The 21,093-nt window shown below is 38.7% G+C and overlaps 1 protein-coding gene across 1 annotated transcript in view; it reads right to left on the bottom strand.

Moving 5' to 3' along the window:
• Positions 1–21,093, bottom strand: part of MGAT4A (mannosyl (alpha-1,3-)-glycoprotein beta-1,4-N-acetylglucosaminyltransferase, isozyme A) — a 74,110-nt gene that overhangs the window by 14,488 nt on the left and 38,529 nt on the right. Inside the window, 7 exon segments of the mRNA XM_009883094.1 lie at positions 2,398–2,591; positions 2,998–3,105; positions 3,740–3,870; positions 12,898–13,012; positions 13,923–13,998; positions 14,593–14,706; positions 15,297–15,384. Coding sequence (XP_009881396.1) covers positions 2,398–2,591; positions 2,998–3,105; positions 3,740–3,870; positions 12,898–13,012; positions 13,923–13,998; positions 14,593–14,706; positions 15,297–15,384 — 826 coding nt within the window.

The following is a 21,093-nucleotide window of genomic DNA, read 5'->3' as shown; positions in this document are numbered from 1 at the left end:
TCAAGAATTTATTATGGGAGTTATTAAGCAGCTATACCTCAAACTGACTTGGCAGACAAAATTTTCTGTAAATTCAAAGAGCTTTTCTATTACTTGCAAAAAAAAAAAAAAAAAAAAAAGGAAAAACCTGTTGCATCCCCTCACAAACACAAGATGGTTTTCAAAAGCATATTTTCTACTCTTAATTCTGACAATCATATATATCTCCCCACCAGGTAAGTCGTCCTAGTCCTAATGCTTGGTCAATTTTCCCTTTCCTGTGTTTCAACCCACAATCACAGTTTTATTTTTGACTGCCTCAGCAAGCATCCTTGAAATATCAGGAAATCTCATTGCTTCACTTGCCCTTCACCTATCAGAATCTGCTGCTGCTGAAGTTAAGTAGACAAACAAAACCAAGTCCCCAACAACCTGAAATTACAACATCTGTAGCCCTAATCAGCCACTGACTTCAGAAAGGCAAAATACTGCATTTTTGAGGATACTGTGCCAATAGAAGCCAAAATCATGAACTTTGAAATGGCTTACACTCAAACAATGTTAAACTTAAGTTTGAACAGGTAGCATCATTCTAATTGGTGGACTTCCTTTGGGGAAGCAACAATATAAGATGTTCCCTTTCTTCTAAAACTAAAATGCATTTCTTCAAGAAATAGAAATAACAACATCATCCTCTACTGCTGGGACTGTTCTTAACACAGCAGGTAGATGCAACTACCTAAGGCATAACTACAATTTTCCAGGGTACAATAGTGAACACTATCTTCCCACCTTTTGCACAGATCATTAGTACTTTCTCTTTCCCGCAATTCCCTCACCATTAAGGTAATACATATCAAACAATATTTTCTTCAGACCTGTGCATGCCATTTTTTAAATAACAGTGCTGACTTATGACACTTGCTAGCAATGCTTTACAAAATTGCCATTGTGCATTTGACGCATCCTTATGCACCCAAGATCTACGTTTGCTGCTTACAGTTACCCTATTCATAACGTAGATACATATAATTCTTTTTAAAAAAAAAATCACCAAAATCAAACATACAAATTGGGCAACGTTTACTTCATAACTTTGAAAAGGAAAATTTTATCAAAAAGAAATCAATGAATTCATACATCTGAGTTGAAAAATATGTCATTTTTTTAAACTATTGGCACAGGATAAAAAAGATTCTGCCTTTAATCCAAGGAGGTATGGCAGTCAGATTCCTCAACACACGCATCTTGGAAAACTAACCAGGAAAGTCTTTTAAAGCATAGGAATCAACTGAAAAAGTAATTTGACATGTCAAATGACAAATTTGAGTTTCATAGGTCAGACTAGTTTAGAATAACATAGTAACAAGGAAACTACTGTTCCTCACTGTTGTGCTAAGCCAAGGTGAAGACTTAGCCTTTGATTATCTACCAAGGCACAAAAGTTGACTGATTGGATTCAGTTCAGGACTGCAGAAAGGGCTGCTTCACAAGAAAAGCATCAAGTCAAGTTGATTCAAAGAAACTTTGCTCTACCAGACTATAGGTACTAGTCTCAAAAGAACACATAAGGCATGTGAAGAAGAGAGAAAAGGAATCCACTAACATAGCAACACTTAAATAGACACTAAATAAACAATTTATTTTATATGTTTTGGACTACTACGTTGGTAAGACAGTAAGAAGCAAAGCAGCAAATGAGTCTCAATAAAACTAAAGGATAACTACACTCTAAAGCACAAACTCCATTATCCTTATTTAATCTGACTAGTAGCTAAAAAGAAGTCACCTTTAGTCTAACAAATCACGGAGATTTGTATTTCAAGGACACCACACACCCCCACGCTTTTTTTTTTTGTTAGATTTTAATTTTTTTAAATAGGTCAACTTGGATTCTTAGCATGGTGACTTTTTTCAAGCCCTAAAGCTACATCTAAAAAACATTACCCTTCAGAGTTCCCAGCTTTCAGGTCTGGGGACATCGTGATATGCTCCAGCAAGATTTCTGATCTGGACAATCAAGGGACCGAGGCTGCAGGGCACAACATACTGTACCACACACCATGCTGTACAATTGCTCTGTAATTAGAAGCAGACCAACCAAATACAAGTAGAATCAAATTGGCTTCTTTTAAATTCTCATATGAACTTCCAGAGAATCACTAGTTTTGAACTGCATTTATCAAAAAGGGTCTGGATTAAATAAATAAATTATAAGAAAAAAAAAAAAGAGTAAGACAAAAATTACAGTAGTAAAAGAATTAGAGGGAAGACACTAATGATCATCGTTTCAACTGAACTCCAAAGACCCTACATCATTTCACTTTAGGTTATAATGACAGCCCCAAATTCTATCTTCAAGCATTCTTGGCAAACAAGCAGCTTTAGATAAGAGACCAAAGGCAAATAATTACTAACCTTTCTACATTGACTGGCTTGTCAAATTTAAATAGAATATAATCCCCAGCAACTGGTGTGACAGCCCAGAAAAAATCTTCCCCTACGTAGGTTTTTTCTAGCGTATGCCCCTGGTAGACTTTTAAAGATGTCGAAACCTCTGCAGGTGGATTCACGTGGATTTTATGTAGTAATGGTTTCAGGAAGTCTTTATCCTAATTGAAAGAAAGACAAACATCATGCTGGTCAGATAACCTGTTTTATTATGTTCTTTTCCCAAGTGGTTACACTTAAAACAAACGCTTGCACAAAATGGAAAATGAATGCATTACCCATTTTTGGGTGTATCAGAACTTGTACTGATAAGGTGAACATGCTACTAAAGTAAAAAAAAAAAAAATAGAAAAAATATCCCATAGCAAAAATCCACAAAAATAAACTGAGATTAGCACCTCTTATACTTCATAGTAACCAGTTTAAACCAGATTTCATTCCAACTGCAGCAATATACAACATACTTGAAAATGCCAGACAACAAGAAAATGTCTGTTTTCTCAAGGCTACGAAGTTTTTCATTTAATCAGCCTGCTCTGGAAAGGAAGGCAAATTTTATCTACTAACTGTGAGTTTCTGGATCTTCCCTGCTAGAGAGGAGTGGAGGCCAACATGCTGGAAAAGAGAAGGCCTGAAGCGTATCCGTAGGTTAGATTTCTGTCGATCACAATGTTTCTGAAATGGGGGCAGAGGAAGGGAAGAGGGTTAAAAAAAAAAAAAAATGCATTAGTAAAACCAACACAAGATTGCTGAGTTTCTACTGCAAGTATGTGACGTTACATGGACCAAAAAGACTCAACAAGAACCCAGACCTATTTATCCAGTTGTTCTTGTTTTCATTCCAGAAATCCACCAAGACTGCTGTGCAAATATAATGCTGTTCTTGCACAGAACCTGTTTATTCAGTCTTTCAGTAAGAGTGCTACTTGAGAAATGAAGGACCAAAATCCAAAGTTTATTCCCTGTGTGGAACCTTCCCTATGACTGCTATCCAAGCACTGGCATTCTGCAGAGCCTCAGTGGGGGTTATGTGAATAAGTTTATTTTAGGACTGTTATACACAGAAACTAACTAGAGCTTTGATTTTCATCCTACTGCATCCATCTCCACAGTCTGAAACAGTAACAGTTACAATGCCTCTGAGAACTGTCTCTCCAAAGTCCTTTCTGAGATTAAAATCTTGGTAGGAAGACTCTTTCAGGACATGCAGTAACCATAATACACAGTATGCTAGCCTCCAGCTCACCAAAACCAACTCATTCACCATCACAAAGACATTTTAGAAGCTTTATAATAAAAACAAACTTACAGCATCTTTCTCAGGGTTACACACTTTCACCCAGAGGATATGGTCCAGAAGCCAATCAATAGGTTTCTCCTTATAAAACATAAATATGAACTCTACAATAAGAGTGATATCTGGAGACTGGAACATTTTACCTGTGATGACATTAAGAACAACTGGAGTTATTTTAGATTAAAGATAACATTGTCTTTTGAAATCAGTGAGACAATAGATAAATTTGTGCCAAGACAAGAAACGTTAGCAATGAACAACTTGAAATCTCAATGTTACTAAAAGCTCCATACCTTTCAGCTATGAAAAACTAAATAAAACAACTATTCAAATAAGAACTCATTGTAACATATCTCGGTGCTATTAAAATATTCAATGCATACTACAACACAGTCTCCCTAAGAACAGAAATTGTCAGCCTGCAAAAAAAGAGAAAGAAGAGTTATGGATTCATGTCTATTATTCTCCATGTGACATGTAGCATCTGAGACAAGGAGCTGTTGCAAGTGTTATCTGCCCAGTCACACAATTTCAGCTTTTGCCAGTACAAAAAGCAGAGATGGAACACCTACCACTATCTCCAGATCCTTCTGTGTAGAAAATCAAGGGGAAAGAGGGAAGCTACTAGAACATAACCAGAGACAATGCAACTTAAACAAAGAGAGACATCACATACTAGCAACAGGAGTTTTTTCTGAAATGCATAGGCCATCAGCAATCTTATACTGAGGGCATTTCCAAATAGCCACGCTCAAAGCAGCCAGCTGCCTAGGAGAAAATATAAGTCCCTCCCACAAACAAAAACTGCAGAACTTCTTCACTGCCATGACTTTGGGGCTTCCAAGAGAGCATACCACTTGGTCGAGTACAGATGAACTTCTGGGTGGCACTGTACCACATGATTCTTTGGAACCCTGCAAACTGTGAGGCTTAAAGGAGACCTTGGCAAAAGAAGGAAATTTACTGTTGATGAAAAACGTCTATTTAATATAGAATCATAGAATGGTTTAGGTTGGAAGGCACCTTGAAGATCACCGAGTTGCACCCCCCTGCCATGGGCAGGGGCACCTCCCACCAGACCAGGTTGCTCAAAGCCCCATCCAGGGATGGGGCCTCAACAACCTCTCTGGGCAACCTCTTCCAGTGCCTTACCACCCTTGAAGTGAAAAACTTCTTCCTAATGTTTAATCTAAACCTGCCCTCTTCCAGTTCATATCCATTCCCCCTCGTCCTGTCACTACATGCCCTTGTAAAAAGTCCTTCCCCAGCTCTCCTGTCGGCCCCCTTTAGGTACTGGCAGGCCGCAATAAGGTCTCCCCAGAGCCTTCTCTTCTCCAGGCTGAACAACAAGAGCAACTATTTATGTCACTGTGGAATACACTTCACTGCCTGTACAGGTGTCTGAAGAGAATGGTGGCCAATACACTGGGCTATTTGGTTAAACTGAATGCAGCACTTAAAGGTGCCTTGTATGAAGACACTGCTACCGGGAGCAACATGTAACTGGGAGCGGGGCAGTCCAAGGCTGAAGACAAGTGCTTGTTGTACTAGGGACTGCGTGCCAACCAAACTCCCAAAGGTAGTTCCAGATTTGAGGGCAGATTCAGAAAACATCATCAGGTTTGCAGATGAAGCCTGCCTCTACTTTGCTAGGCTGCAATGGAGTAGAGGCAAGGGAGAAAGACATTACATGACAATAAATCTCTTAGGAGGACATTGGCTGAAGTGATTCAGTTCTGCAGATGGTGCTGAGATGTGGGTAGTGCTGACTTAGACAGGCATGGGTTCTTGGGGCACATGTGCATTAACGGATCAGAGTCCAATAGAAGCTCTTCTCCAATGCAAGTTTTCTGTCTGTCCACACTTGGGAATTTTGTACAACACACTAACACACAGCACTTAGGCACGTGAAATGTTTTTGGTTTATTGTTTTTTTGGGTTTTTTTTTCCACTTGTAATCTATGATGCCTTCATAGGCTTTTTAAATAACAAGTTCCACAAGTGGTAGAGGTCCTAGTATTTTCTCCTTATACACTTAGGAAGAACAGCTGGAACAGACATTAAGAACAGCTTCCTCTCTGAGGTGGCAAAACCACTTCCCACACTCATCAGAACATGGTATTTGGTTCTCATCAACAAGAGGATGAAATTCTTTGGAAAGGCCACTAAGGAGCTGTATAGGCTAGTCTGGAGGATAAACAAATAGAGAACAATTTTTTGTATGAAGCTTAAAAACTATCAGCAGAATAGCATGCCACTTGTTGCAGGTGTCTGAGTGGAAACGAAGAAGTGGTGCAAGCAGTCTACCCTATTTAGCCGTTAAGGAGGATGGTCACATTTATACAAACAGAAAAGAGGATACAGATGAAGTATCACCCTGAACCAGTACTACACAAAAGATAAACAGTTATCTAGTCTAAAGTGATTAGCAACATACATTTCTACTGTGGATATACATGTGGACTATCACTCAGAGCCAGATGTTCAGTTACTTCTCTTTCTTTTGAGGCTCACTGAAGTTTGCAATTCATAGAAAATTATCATGAGGTAGCATAAAAGAAACTCCAAAGAGCTGAGAGTTCAAACCCCTGCTGTAACAGGGATGGAAAATTTCTCTACTGAAACAGGTGATTGAGCCTGGCATATTATACAATATCTCAGAGTAGATATAGAATGCCAGGGTGTTAGCCTACATATATTACCAACAAGGATATTTTTAAGGGAAAGTATGAAAGTTGCAGAGGCCCTGTTACGTGTGCTCTGGCACCGCCAGGTATCAGACTCTTAATATGGAGATTTGCTTTGAGAATGCCAGTACCTCAAACTGCAAGATCCTTTATTTTCTCAAAAAGAGGATACATACTTAGGAGATCACCTAAAGGGCATCATCCTTTCCAGAAAACAGGTCTGATGCAATCTCATTCCCTTATGAATTGTACAAAATCAGCTAAGAACATAGCCAATGAAATCATACTTTTGGAATTCTGAGATGTGTTTGGGGAGATCTGAGCGAGGCTACATCATGATGCAGTGCCATAAATACGGAAGAAGCATCTGACAAAAGTCCCAATTATTTCATCAGCGGGAATGATGCTGTGTTCATAAAGCAGACCATTCACACAGTAGGGTAGAGAAGTAAATGTGGCAAGACATTAACTGATGGAAGTTATCCCTTACAAAAACCTTGAATTTGGCCATTTATAAAGCAAAAACATTGACATTACTTGTAAGTGCTTGTTGCAATGCGGTCCTTAAATACGCTTCTCCACTTGAAAATACTCTGTAACTAAAATTTGAAGCTCCCACTAAACAAGGGACAACTCCTACTAAACTAGGGACAACTGCAAAGCTTTCTTCTTTAAAGGCATAAGAAAGATGTTATGATTTTTTATTAGTATATTGACACTATTTATACACTATATTGTTGTCATATTGTTTAACATTATTTGTGGAAGTAAATATTTAAAAATGGGTAGGAAACAATCATATGATTTGTACAATGTTGTGTAAAATATTCATGCAGAATAACAGCTCTTTCAGCTTGTCACACTTTTAACTAAATGGGCTCCCAGTTTTCCTGGTGATTCATCTCTGCCTACTGCTTTCAATAGCATAGGGCAGGAGAAGAGAAAAATATGAGAAACCTTAATCAAACAGCAGCTGAAAAATGGGACTAATCAGATGTTTCTGGGACGTTTCTGGAACTGAAACCATCATTTCTAGATGACACCTGCTGAGGTAGTCTGTCAGTCACACCTGCTTCCATAGGAAGTGGACCTTTCCAAGTAGTGTCAGAGAGATGCACAATACCACATGACTCAGAAAACAAAACCATCCCCACATTATTGCTCCAATCTCAATGGAAGTAGACTGACTGAAGAGACAGTTTATCCTCTTCCAGAAGGAATGCACAGTCCCACTGCTCTGGAATCCTTTTCTTCTTCTATCCAAGGACCACACTGTACGTTTTTTTCCTTTGACTAGCTCATCTTATGAAAAACACACGGATTACAGTGTTCAGTTGTCATCTATGGCGAAAAGACACTCACAGACCATGTCACTTATAACCTGAACGTTTAGGTACAGGATTCTTACCTACAATTAAATCAGCAGAGAACAAGACTGTAGGTAAGAGTAGGGATTTACTCTTTTCCCTAATTTAAGTCCTTCTAATTTTACCTAAAATAGAAACAGGATATCAACAAACAAATTATTTACTTCCATATGGCAAACTTGTCTAGGTACAGAGGCACTTTCTTCTGGGCCTACATTGGCATATTACTGTTGACCATGCAGTCAGTCACCCCTGATTCAGGGAGTAATCCAGCTAACATGGATGTCACAGGATGTACAAGGAAGATCCAACGGTAACTTGTCAGAATACGCTAGGTAAGCATCAGCTGACTGTATGTGCACTAGCATCTTCAGACCCAACTAGCACCCCTACATTATACATTTCCCAGCACCACGGAAGGGTTCAAGAGTGCTGGGAAAGCCTTCACCCTGTAATTCGTAATGATCATTGGGGCAAAGAAACAGGCAACACCCTGGCTCCTGAGACAAGCCCTCACGTCCCTTCATTAACCAAAGACAGACATCCACATACTGATTGCTGAAATGCTGTCACCACCTTCCACACCCAGCTTGGCACAGCCTTCCCCCAGCTCCTGGCCTTTCAGTATAACGCAGCACCCTTCATCTGTGACTTCTGTCTCAGGAAGCCACCAGGACAGCACAGCAGTATTGCCATGGATCAATGTCCCCCCTTCCTCTCCTAGAACATTCTTCCTCCAACAGCTTAAAAACAGGCCTCTGAAGTGAAGCACCTGGTAAAACAGGTCTTCAAACCCTGGACCCCTGGCTGTCCACAGCTACTCATTGTGATGGAAAGCAGCCCACTACAACTCCTGCTCCACAGATTTGATGCCCCAGACCCTCTGAATCCAAACCAGCCAAGCCCTTGCCTAGCCTCTTCTGAGCAAGGGTGGCAGCAGAAACCTGGCTTCCCTAAGGCACAGCCATGACCCAAGAACAAGAAGCAGCATTTGCCAAGGTCCTACAGTCCTGTGGCCTCCCATGCAGCTGCAGGTGAGGAAAGTGCTGTAAGCCATGAAGCCACTGACACACCATCCAAACCCAGCCTACAGATAGCCCACTGGTCATTCCCAACAAGCAGTCAAAAAAAAAAAAATAATAATAATCATCGAGCCAAAGAGACCTAAGCAAAAACTGCAATCAACACATGCTGCATCTAACCAAAGACAATGTGAAAGAACTGAAGCAATGGCTCATCTTGCACCATGTTCATGCACTTGGTACAGTGCATAAGAACAGACATAAATCAAGGAGACTCTTCTGACAAACAGGTTTCAGATTCTGGGTGCATACAACCTACCCTTGCAAAGAAACTTCAAAATCCAAAAAACTTAAGATTCAAAGGTAAAAATCTTGCTCCATAAATCCCTAGAGATTTACAAAATGTGGAAGACTTTCTCCACATTATTTATCTATACTGATAAAAGTGAGAGCCAGGACTGAAAAAATAATATATTGTGGAACATCTTCTGTTATTTATTGTGCCCTGCCAAGACTTCTATCTGGCTTTCAGTCCATTTAAATGCTATCCTTAGTGAACTATTCTGGCCCTCTCAGTATTTTGTTGGCAAGTACAATACAGACACAAAACGAAAACCTTTGTTTTCTATAGTTCTCTGAACTGCAGATATCTAAATCATTCATTTGCATTCTTCTGCATAAGCTTCATGTTAAGTGTATCCAGTCTACACCAACAATTTTATACCTGCAAGCACGTATTCTAACTATAGTTGAAGTCCTTAAACATTTTCCCTGTTGATGATATGCAAATTACTGGCATTAAAACCAGAACCTCTTTGAAGTTATTTAGATCTCAAATATTTTGCTTGATCTACTCTTCCCCAAGCTTCAACTATGTGGACAGCTTGAGCAAAACTGTAATCAGAACAACTTAAAATAATCAGAATAACAGGCCTTAAACCATCAGGGCACAGTAAGATTCAGAGAAATTGTAGAAGACAGCCAAAAAGGCTGATTTCAGACTGCTCCATTAAAAGTTTGTGACAGCTGACATTATAGCCACAGCACAGAATATTGCAGATCCTCTGAAAAATACTTCAGTGCACAGGCAGTTGGAAGACAAATCAATATTTCTCATAAGAATCTAGCAGGACTTTCCTATGTTGTGTCAGGGACTGCAGTGCAAACCAGAATCCAGAAGAGCTAAAGATGCGTCTCCTTCCACAGAGCTTCTTAGCGAAACAGCATACGTCTCACCCATTATTTATTAGATACTTGACAGCACTTCAGACTATGCTTTCAGTATCAAAAAAACCCAAAGAAAGCAACTTCTGCTCTGTGGCAGAGGTGACAGAATTCTATAATCCTGCTGTCAGCCTAAATAGCTGCATTTGGCAGTTCCTCATGTAGTACTTGCATAAATTAACTTTTCAGTTCAGAAATACACTATGACAAAAAATATTTTTACCTAGCAGAACTTGCAAGCTGATCAAGGTTCCCAATAGCTTACAGCAAATCAGCCACACCTCTCTATTTTAGAGATTATTTCTAAATCAGTAGCATCTAGCCAATTCAGTGCTCTACTTCCTCTTAGACATCTACACATAAAACTCATCCCCAGTTACAAACAACTACTTTTGCTCTTCTCCATAGCTACCCACATTACCAAATCACCATAGTATCAGTCTGCATCAAGATCCATAAAGGGATAGTACAGATAAGGCAAATCTACATTATTTGCATAAAATTTCTATACAATATATGGTTATAGCACACCAATGTGTCTCAAAGCCTAAAGTTTTAGTCACTTTTGTGAATAGTAATTTTTCTCTCAAAACATAAAAGCAGGATAAGTAGCTAAATTGGGAGAACAAAATCTAATTTAATTTTCTAGGTAGAAAAGTAACATTAAGGTGTGTAGCCATAGCTAAATGCATCTTAAATTCTACTTACGTCATCTAATTAAAAGGAGGCAAGCAAATATGATGCAAGGAACAAAGAACAGGGATGCAAGCAGCAGGAGCTAACAACTAAATTTAACTGCAAGTATTTTCAGAGCTTACTCTGAAAAAAAGTATATAGACAGTATGGAAAAACAACTTTAAAATATTTTTAAACAGTTGTGCTGGTAATTAAGCTGAATCTCAGTATTAAGAACTATATACCTACCCCTTCTGGCTTAGACACCGTGCCCTCTATAGCAGCACTGAGAACAGAAAGGGGTGTGAAATACACAAATACACAAGTAATAAGTAATCTGAAATACATCTGCATACAGTAGAGAGTGCATGTCCTAAACTGTAAGTTGGTTTTATGCCTATTTTGACATGTCAGTCTTACAAAACTGCAATTTGTAAGAGAGTACGCTCTACTACTTAATTAAGCCAACGTAGAATGAACGTAAATTACTTCTATAGCCCAGGAACTTCATACAGAATTTACATTTAAAGGGCGACTAGGACTGGAGCTAAAACTCTAACCCCAACTAAGCCCACGATTAAAGTTTAACTGTTCAGAAGTAGAAACAAAGCCTAATCAGATGCTGGTATTCAACCAGTCTCTGCAGCTGCAGAATCAGAGAGCTGCAAGGGGCTCCCCAACAGAAGAGACAAGTCTATATAGGGCAAAAGCTCCAATAAATTATTTAAATGCTTCCTTCTCCATGATAGGGAGCTTCATTTCCTGTTTCTCCCTTCCACCTCTGAGGGTACAAAACCAGTCCTGTAACTATTTCAGCAACAGTGCACCTCTGTTGGCAGCCCAAGGCAACCAAGCAGATCAGTTATGTGGTGGCCAGGTAGTTAAGGAGACATCCCTCTGCCCATTTCCTCTCCTCTTCTCCATTGTTTCCGTAGGTTAGACTGACAGGCAAGTGTACAAAGTACTATTTTGTACCCTAACATAGCATGTTTAGTTGATAACTACTGTTTTCCTTTCTACTTAGTGAATTTCTGAGACCCTGAAAGTCAGGGAACTATTGCCTCAGCAGCACACCTGATGCTGAGTTGGAAACAGGATAGTACTTGCCATTCACACAGTGCCCACCTCTTCAGTTCTGCAATCTTGATGTATGTCCACTGTTTGCAACCGTTATGGGTCACTGAACTAAAACTGAAGCTGTTCTCTGGAAAGCAGATCCAAAGTGAAAACCGAGAGAACAACAAGAATTTCCAAGAGAATGACAGCACTCAGAACTGTACACATGTAGGATTTTCTTCGTGTTCTGAGCTCAACTTACAGCCTTTGCATTGGAATCATTTGTGTCGACTATATACAGAAATCTCCACAGTATGATTTAGCTTTTCATTTTTGCTTGCGTATTGCAAGCTTAGCACTTTTAAACAGATCATGACACATCACTACAGTAATGAAATAACCTTTTGATTTGTAAAATCCCTTCAAAACTTTTTTCATTGCTTTTTTGTTAAGTCCACTACCTCTCAATAAAAACATATTAGTGTAAGAGCAAATAACCATAAAGTAATTTCAACAGCACCCTGGCAGTCAATCCACAACAGTTTGAGATGCTTCGTTAGCTTCTCTCACTGTTGTTCATTGCAAATGACAGATAGACTCTAGCTACACCTAAGAAGGAACACACTGTCATAACTTCTCCTTGATGAAGTATAAAGGTGGAGATAGAACAGGTTTTGCAACCAAGCCAACAGATGACTGCCGATTCTTGGAAATTTTGGCACAAACACCAATGAAGTTGGTTTAGGTTGTGTTAGTTTTCATGCTTTTTTCTCTTACTTCAGTCAGTTGTCTTTTAATCACATTTTTGGTTTAATAGCAGCTAACTTGAAAATAAGTCATTGCTTGCAGTTTGACTGTTAGTATTTTTATAAGTTAATTAACGTTTGGTTATAAAAAAAGCCCTCTTTTCCAACAGTTTGAGTTTGCCTCATTCATACAAAAGTATATGAAACAACACGGAAAAAAAGCCAACAACCAACCCACGAGTTAAACCAGACTTCCTAAAAAAGCCAATGAATTTCTACTTCTTGGTCCATTTCCAGTACAAAGAAGATAGCTTTGAAGTCAGATTACTATTAATTCACAGAGTCTGAGGATGAATGTGCCCTTTCAAACTACTAAAATGAACATTTTCTTACCAATGAAACCCAGCTGAGAAAATTCTAGAATCATCCAATCTTCAGAAGCGAGCTGAAGTGCAAAATTTTTTATTGTGCTGAAATAATTCTGCTTGACAACGATGTCATCTTCAAGCTAGATGAAGGTAGCAATGTTATCAACATAAATAAAAATGCACCAGTAAAGCAATAGGAAAAAGTACAGCTAGGAAATACTGATTTATAATATATTGCTAACTCATAGCCATATATTTCTAATGCAAGCACTGCTATAAAATCTAGACGCTATAACCAAGAATAACCATCGTAGGGATCACAGTCTGTATATTTATGGAGAACTAATCCAGAATCTTTCTGTAGTAAGAATCCACAAATGTATCTCAACTTATTACTTCAGAACATTGCTTTTCTAGCTTCTCTCTTCAGAGGAAAATCAACCATGAAATAATGTTAGACTAAGTGACATCGTCAGTAGAACAAGTAGAATATCTGTATTATTTGTATGCAAATGTGACTGTTTACTCACGCACCTAACAGAGCTGAAAGAATTTCTCCTCTGAGACAAGAAGCTGAGACACATTGTCTACTCAGGTGGGATTCATTTCACCTGGCTTTAGCTGTCCAACAGAAGAAGAGGTGCACAGTCCAAACTAGTCAGCTAGTCCAGGCAGCAGAACTGCCAAGATGTGTCCCTTTAATTCATACTAAGTGCAGGCCACTGCTTTAAGTATTCTGCTTCTCCTGTCCTTTCTCCCAGTGCATTCACGCTCTCCCCCTTGTGTTGGCACTAATATTTGTGTGACTGCCTAGTTTCAAAAAGACTGTCTCGTGTTATTGGATGTGCAGCTTCCAGGACAGCTTTCTACTTCAGAGACAGTGTCCTCCACAAATTACTTCCTCATATACCATAACCTCAATACTTAATGCCCTCCTTCAACTATGGAATAAAGTTATCTCTGTTCTGTGTAGGTCCTTCTGATGTGTCCAACAGTATAATTTCTGGAGACTCATTTGAAAACTTGTCTCAAAACAAAAGAGAAAGTTACCTGAATGTAATAAACCCCCTTTTTCTGGGCATACATCATAAGAAAACAATAATCCAAGTTTTGTTTTGTTCTCCATCTGAAATTAGATTAAAAGCTTAAGGATTATGAAAAAAGTTATTTCAATACATGCTGGCAATGCAAAGTAAATCTCACTATGAAAAATGACAGATATTAGTGAAATGTTAGGACAGCTGCTTTTGGCATTGTTCCCTCAGGAAATCCTCTGTCTGAAAAAAAGGAACAAAGCTTTCGCCTTAAGCTTTAATACAGACATAAAACTGGTTTAACTTGAATCTGATTTTGTGAAAACTACCTGACATTTCACTGAAAACACACGTGAGTTTTAAATGGTACTTCAGCAGAAATTACTGGGTTTTACACTGTATTTCAGGAAGAAAAACAGTAAACAAAAGTATATCAAGTCTCAGTTCTCCTCCCAGAATTTAACACTAAATGAATTCAGCCAAGCATAGCATTAGGCTCTGATCATGCACAGAACAGCATGCAGATAGGAATGGGATGGATTCACAGAGCACTTTTAGCATCCCCACACTTTCAAGAATTACAGTAAGAAAACATTTCAAGAATTCACATCCCACTTGCCATTTCATAAACAACAAAAGTGTGGGTGTGGGAGGAGATGGGAAAAGATCTGGGGGAATAAACTAACCTCACTCTCTCTTTTGAGTCTCCAAATGTTTCTTTCAAGTTTGTCAAGTCAGGATAGTAAGTTGCAGGAGGGGCTATTACTTCAACCAAGCCAGAACTGATCTCTGTAGAAAACCTGTAAATAGAAACATCCTAAAGTCACATGAGAGATGCTGAGTTCTGCAGACTTCCTTCTTACTTTCTGTTGGTACAGTTATTAAGTCCGGTTACAATGACTTATTCAAATGAGGCATGTAAAATAAAAGTAACATATAAAATAATATTGTTTTCCTTAGCGTCATCTTCAGAGGAGTATAGCCTCTTGCCCAATAATCAGAATTTTAACTAGATTCTAAACACTTCTTTTGCCTTCCTTTATTCAGAACCTAGTGATATTTTTTTCTATAGTTCTCTTTGAACATATGGAATACAAGGCGCTAACACAGATGTCATAAATTTCCATTCATTTTAAACCAAACCCATCTGTTTATGTTGCACTAAATAATTTAATCTCATTTATCATTTTACAATTTAACTGACTGAATCACTGCCCTTTAATTTGTCATCAATTACTTTGTTGTTCGAAAATCCAAACCTCCAAGAAACAAATACATGATCTCATATTTCCAGAATACTTTTAATTACTTATCACAACCTGATTCAGAAAAAAACAAAATGCGAACCCACCAATAAGCTAAGGAGTCCCCCATTAAAACTACAACTTACTCTTTTTCCAGGCTTGCAACAACACTGTTCACATAATCAAGATCAGTCTGGGAAAAAAAAAACACAAACACAAAAACCAAATAGAATGCTTAACAGTTTTGGAGCTACACCTTAAAAGAACCTAGTAAAATAAACATTGGTAGTAGCTGTACTTGAAAATCAATTTCAGCATATAAGATATTGAGTAATACAGGAACATATCATACACATAACTATATCTTATGTCTAATGGGAGAAGAAACAATTTTATTTTGTAAACAGCAGGGAATAATATTTGCCTTGTATCTGCTTTTAACAGAGTTCTAATCCAACTGTTGGTATTTTCTTGCAGCCTTTCATGCTCTTAATGACAAAATGATCACTGAGTGTTTGTGTAGGAAGAACTTCACATTACTGTAATATAATAATAATATATATTAAAATATTACCAAGGAAAGCTTTCTGAAAAACAGGGCATTGAACACACTCTTCTTTCAAAAATACATCTCCTAAACTTTGCATTTAAAGCATGGATGCCCCAACCACAGATGGCAATGAACATGCTGTTTTCCTGACGAGGGTTGCTTTTTTGCATCTGAGTTCAAACATAAAGGACTATCAATCCTATGAATCACCCAGTTCTTAAAGATGCACTGATTCTAAAAATTATTTGTTGATTAAAATATAAATCGTGACATTCTAGAAAAGTCTAGATCATCTAACTTGCCAGAACTGGCCAATTGTTCAACCTATTCATTTGGTCATAAACATGCATTCCAGGAAAAGAGAATCTGTGAATTCATAAATGTGACTGAAAATCCTAGTCTTTCTTATACTTACTAATCTATTAACTCGACATACTGTTTACAGTTTTCTAAAGAAAATTTACAGTCTATAAATCAACTGAGACTCAGGTGGCTCCTGAGGATTCTGTAGAAATAGCTGCCTTTGAAATGCTGGAAACAAAGGAACAGTTCATACTTTTTCTGATGAATTTGTAATGCAGATTACCATTAAAGGATTATACACACAGAGAATAAATCCCTCCCAAGCATTTCTATAGAACCACTAATCTTGTTTGATAAAGGTGCTTACCCTTTGATCTTAAAAATCACCATTCCTATTTTTAAAGATTTATTTTTATAAAATCCAACATAATGCCAGTGACGCACACTTTTCCAAACAGGACTACAGTGGGTTTCTTCCAATAGCAGGTTCTAAATACTACAAGAACATGTGAGTAGAAAGCATTTGCCATAAGTTTTTCATACATATTTTCTTTATAAGTGCTATGCCTAGTGCTGGACTTAAGTTATAATAAGCAGATAAGGTGTTCACAATTTAAAACTCATCGTGCAGCAAGTTCCACACAAGCAGACTCACAGGTCCATATGGACCTTGATATATCACTGAGTCTTCAAATACACTTATGGATTGCTCCTGCACAGTTTATTACTAGAATGCAGCTTAAGACATAACTTCTTCTGCTGTGTATAACAGTTATAAATCAGTGACCAAGTGACTACCTAAAATTATTTTTAGTATATCCATCTTTAACTGAAACATTTTATTTTTTTAAAACCTTTTAAACATTAAAAATACAGCAATTGTTCTTTAGTTGGCATAGGAAAAAACAATTTGATTTTCCAGTTGGCATGCCAATATACCCAGTCTAGCATTAATAACTCAAATACTCATTAAACAGTCCATAATGTAATTGCATAGAAAAATGTAAGATTTATATATATATATATATAAATATATACACATACACACACAGAATAGAAACACAGCTACTTTCTACATGATATTCCAGAGATTAAAATAAATGCCAAACGTCACCCCAGCTGGAAGCATATATTTGGTCACAAGACTATGCATTAGTGCAAGTCTCCTTAGCATGAACATAATTTTGACCTATTTTGCGGATACAACATGAAGCCTTGCTAGTGCTTTTAAAACCTTACAATACTTACACAGAACACATCACAATCGGGAAAAAAAGAAAGTCTGGAATAAGAGGGGTTCTTTTCCCTACTTCATCTTATTTGTTTGTGTCCTTCATGCAAAAGGTTGGCAATTTCCCAAACAGAGCTGCAATCACAATAGCTTCACATTAAAGAGATGCAGCTTGTAGATTTCCAACCTCATACTGTAAATCTGCGCTGCTGTCACACAAAGACAAGATGGTCTGGTATAGCTGCACTGAACACAAGATATGGCAAATACCGCTGCTGGTTTAGGAGGTAGTGTTCCTTCTGAATCAACAGTCACTGCATCAGTATAGTGCAAAAGGAGATGCCACTTTTAGAATGAATAAAACCACAAAGATTGAAAGAGTTGATGCCATTTTTCACTTGAGCAAATGCATTAAAAATTTTATATCCTGCCATTATTTCTTGTATTAAGTTTGCTTGGCAAGGTTTTGGTAATGGGGGCTATAGGGGTGGCTTCTGTGAAAAGCTGCTGGATGCTTCCCCCATGTTTGATAGAACCCACGCCAGATGGTTCCAAGACAGACCCACCACTGGCCAAGGCCAAGACAATCAGTGACAGTGGTAGCACCTCTGAGATAACATATTTAAGAAGGGGAAAAAGTTGCTGCACAACAGCAACTGCAGTCAAAGAGAAGAGTGACGATATGTGACAGAAACAACTCTGCACACACCAAGGTCAGTGAAGAAGGAGGGGGAGGAGTTATTTGACCCACACTGGAGCAGTTTGTGAAGGACTGCAACCCATAGGAAGGAGTCACATTGGAGAAATTTGTGGAGAACTGTCTCCTGTGGGAGGGATATCACGCTGGAGCAGGGGAAGAGTGAGGAGTCCTCGCCCTGAGGAGGAAGGAACAGCGGAAAGAACATGTGATGAACTGACCATAACCCCCATTCCCCATCCCCCTGTGCCACTGGGGGGGAGCAGGTAGAGAAAATCATGAGTGACATTGAGTTCAGGAAGAAGGGAGGGGTGGGGGGAAGGTGTTTTAAGATTTGGTTTTATTTCTCATTACCTTACTCTGATTTTATTTGTAATAAATTAAGCTATTTTCCCTAAGCTGAGTCTCCTTCGCCTGTGATGGTAATTGGTGAGTGATCTCTCCCTGTCCTTATCTTGACCCATGAGCTTTTTGTTATATTTTCTCTCCCCTGTCCAGTTGAGGAGGGGGAGTAATAGAGCAACTTTGGTGGGTACCTGGCATCCAGCCAGGGTCAACCCACCACAATTTCTAAATAAACAGTTGTATTTATATCTACCAGCAGCATCTGAGATTCACAACCAGGATTTCAACACCAAACTACTCCTCTTAGGATAGCAGGTTGCCATCTTTCCACATCACAATGTTCAGAGGCAAACAACTCCTCTCATTACCTAGCCTAACACTAAGTGGGATCTTCGCCAACACGCTTCAGCTGTGGACGTGTCCCAGGAAAGTACTACTTGTAAGTTATTTCACACAATCTCATGAAATAAATACGAGAATTAAGTTAAATTATGATAGGCCACAACCAAAGAGTTAACAGTGCCAGCCACAAAGATGCATTTTATCAATGAATTACATGGAGCCTTACAAACAAGTTTGTCCTGTTAGGTGGATCTCTGGGAACTAATGAAAGGCATAAGTAGGGCTGTTTTTTTCAGTACTGGCAGTTCAAATCTTTCTGCCTGTTCTTTCTTTCTTTCTACTCATATGAAATTACTGATCTCTGAGAGAAAGAAAGAAACACCTGGAGCAGAGTGAGACATCCTCCTTTTCTCATTCATACCACATCAGACCAAAAATTGATCCAGCTCTGCATCTTGCTTCCAGCAGAGGCAGCCATGACCAGATACATAGCAAAGAATAAGAACAGGTCAAGCATATACAACACTCCCTCCTGCTACCATAAATGCTCCAACTATCTTCAATTCAGGTTACTTCCTGAGACAGATGTGACTTTGTGTATTTAATATTCCTCAGTAGACTCCTCTTCAAGGTACCTCACCAGTACCCCCTTGAGCCTATGAAGAATGACTGAGGGAACTGGGGTTGTTTAGCCTGGAGAAGAGGAGGCTGAGGGGAGACCTTATCACCTCTACAACTACCTGAAAGGAGGTTGTAGAGAGGTGGGGGCTGACCTCTTCTCCCTGGTGAAAAGTGATAGGACAAGAGGAAATGGATTTAAATGATTTCAGGCGAGGTTTAGATTGTATATTAGGAAGCATCTTTTCACTGAAAGGGTTATTAAACATTGGAATAGGCTGCTCAGGGAGGTGGTGGATTCGCCATCCCTGAAGGTGTTTAAAAAAAGGGTAGATGAGGTACTTAGGGACGTGGTTTAGAGGTGGTTTTGTCAGGGTAGGTTAATGGTTGGACTTGATGATCTTAAAGGTCCCTTCCAACCTTAGCAATTCTATGATTCTATCTAACCTTTCAGTGAGAAAAGAAGATTTTAGCTTATCAGATCTACGGAGTTTCATAAGCCTGTGAACAAGGCAACATCGAAGGTTTAACTCCTTGCAACAGCAATTTTGACAAGGCACACATATAGAGTGCTTTGATGAATCTCTCTAAAAGAAAACTAAGAGTCCATTGTAGAACAAACTAAAGTTTCAGACTGTCAGTGAAATAAGTTTTTAAATTTCCTCAGGTTTTATAAGATGCTGCCCAAAAATTCTCTAAAGTTTAGGTGAGTTTACATTTCAAATTTGCAATTACTCTAAGGTTTGTCTGAACAGACATTGTTATTCATAACAAAAGCACAAAGAACTAGAGTAGCAATGAACTTTCCAATCTTTTTTATTGATTTTTGAGTGTGTGTGCATAGCAAAGTAGTAGAATGTATTAGATAGCAGAAAAAACAAGAGATTAGAGAGTTTCAATTAACAGCCAGCCAACTGTCAGAAAAATCCAAGATTTCTAGTTTTAGAATCAACCCTTTTGTACTGTTAAATCCTACCTACTTCATATATTCAAGAATGACAGAAGGTGGACTGTTCCTCAAAATGTAAGGAAAGTCTCGACTTCTAGAAAGGACCCATAAGGATCACCTAGTCCACTTCCCGCCTCCTTGCAGGACTGCCTAAAACTAAACCATATGACAAAGGGCATCATCCAGATGCTCCTTGAACTCTTACAGGCTTGGTGCCACGACCACTGCCCCGGGGGAGCTGGTTCCAGTGAGCGACCACCCTCTCTGTGAAGACCCTTTTCCTAATGTCCAATCTGAACTTCCCCTGATGCAGCTTCATTCCATTTCCTCATGTCCTGTCACTGGTCACCAGAGAGAGGAAATCAGCACAACCCCCTCTGCTGCCTGCCTTGAGGAAATTGTAAACTGTGATAAGGCCACCCCTCAGCCTTCTCTTCTCTAAGCTGAACAAGCCAAGTGATCTCAGCTGCTGAGATTTGCCCTTGAGGCCTTTCGCCATCTTGGCTGCCTTCCTTTGAATACACTCTAATAGTCTGATGTCCTTCTTATATTGAGGCACCCAAAACTGCACACAGTACACAAAGTGGGGCCACACCAGTGCAGTAGAGAGTGCAATAAATACGGTATGTACAGAATGAATCTTCTTTCCCTTCATATACCTCCAAGTTTACAGTAATCAACAGTTTATAATTCCTAGGCCTGACTGATATCCAGGTAATTTTATTCAATAGTTTCTCCTGGATCTGGTCTTCATGAATTTGTCTGATTCATTTCAAAACCCATTTACTCACTTGTATTTCACAATACCCAGTAGCAACAAGGTCCACAACTTAGGTACATACCAAGTAAAAAAACATTCTCCGTTTTAGATTTTACTTCAATTTTATTAAGCAGCACCTAGATTGCAT

This window comes from Charadrius vociferus, unplaced genomic scaffold (genome assembly GCF_000708025.1).
Source record: "Charadrius vociferus isolate BGI_N301 unplaced genomic scaffold, ASM70802v2 scaffold92, whole genome shotgun sequence".
Taxonomy (NCBI): domain Eukaryota; kingdom Metazoa; phylum Chordata; class Aves; order Charadriiformes; family Charadriidae; genus Charadrius; species Charadrius vociferus.
Note: the sequence above shows the minus strand (reverse complement) of the source record. Positions and strands in the feature narration are given on the sequence as shown.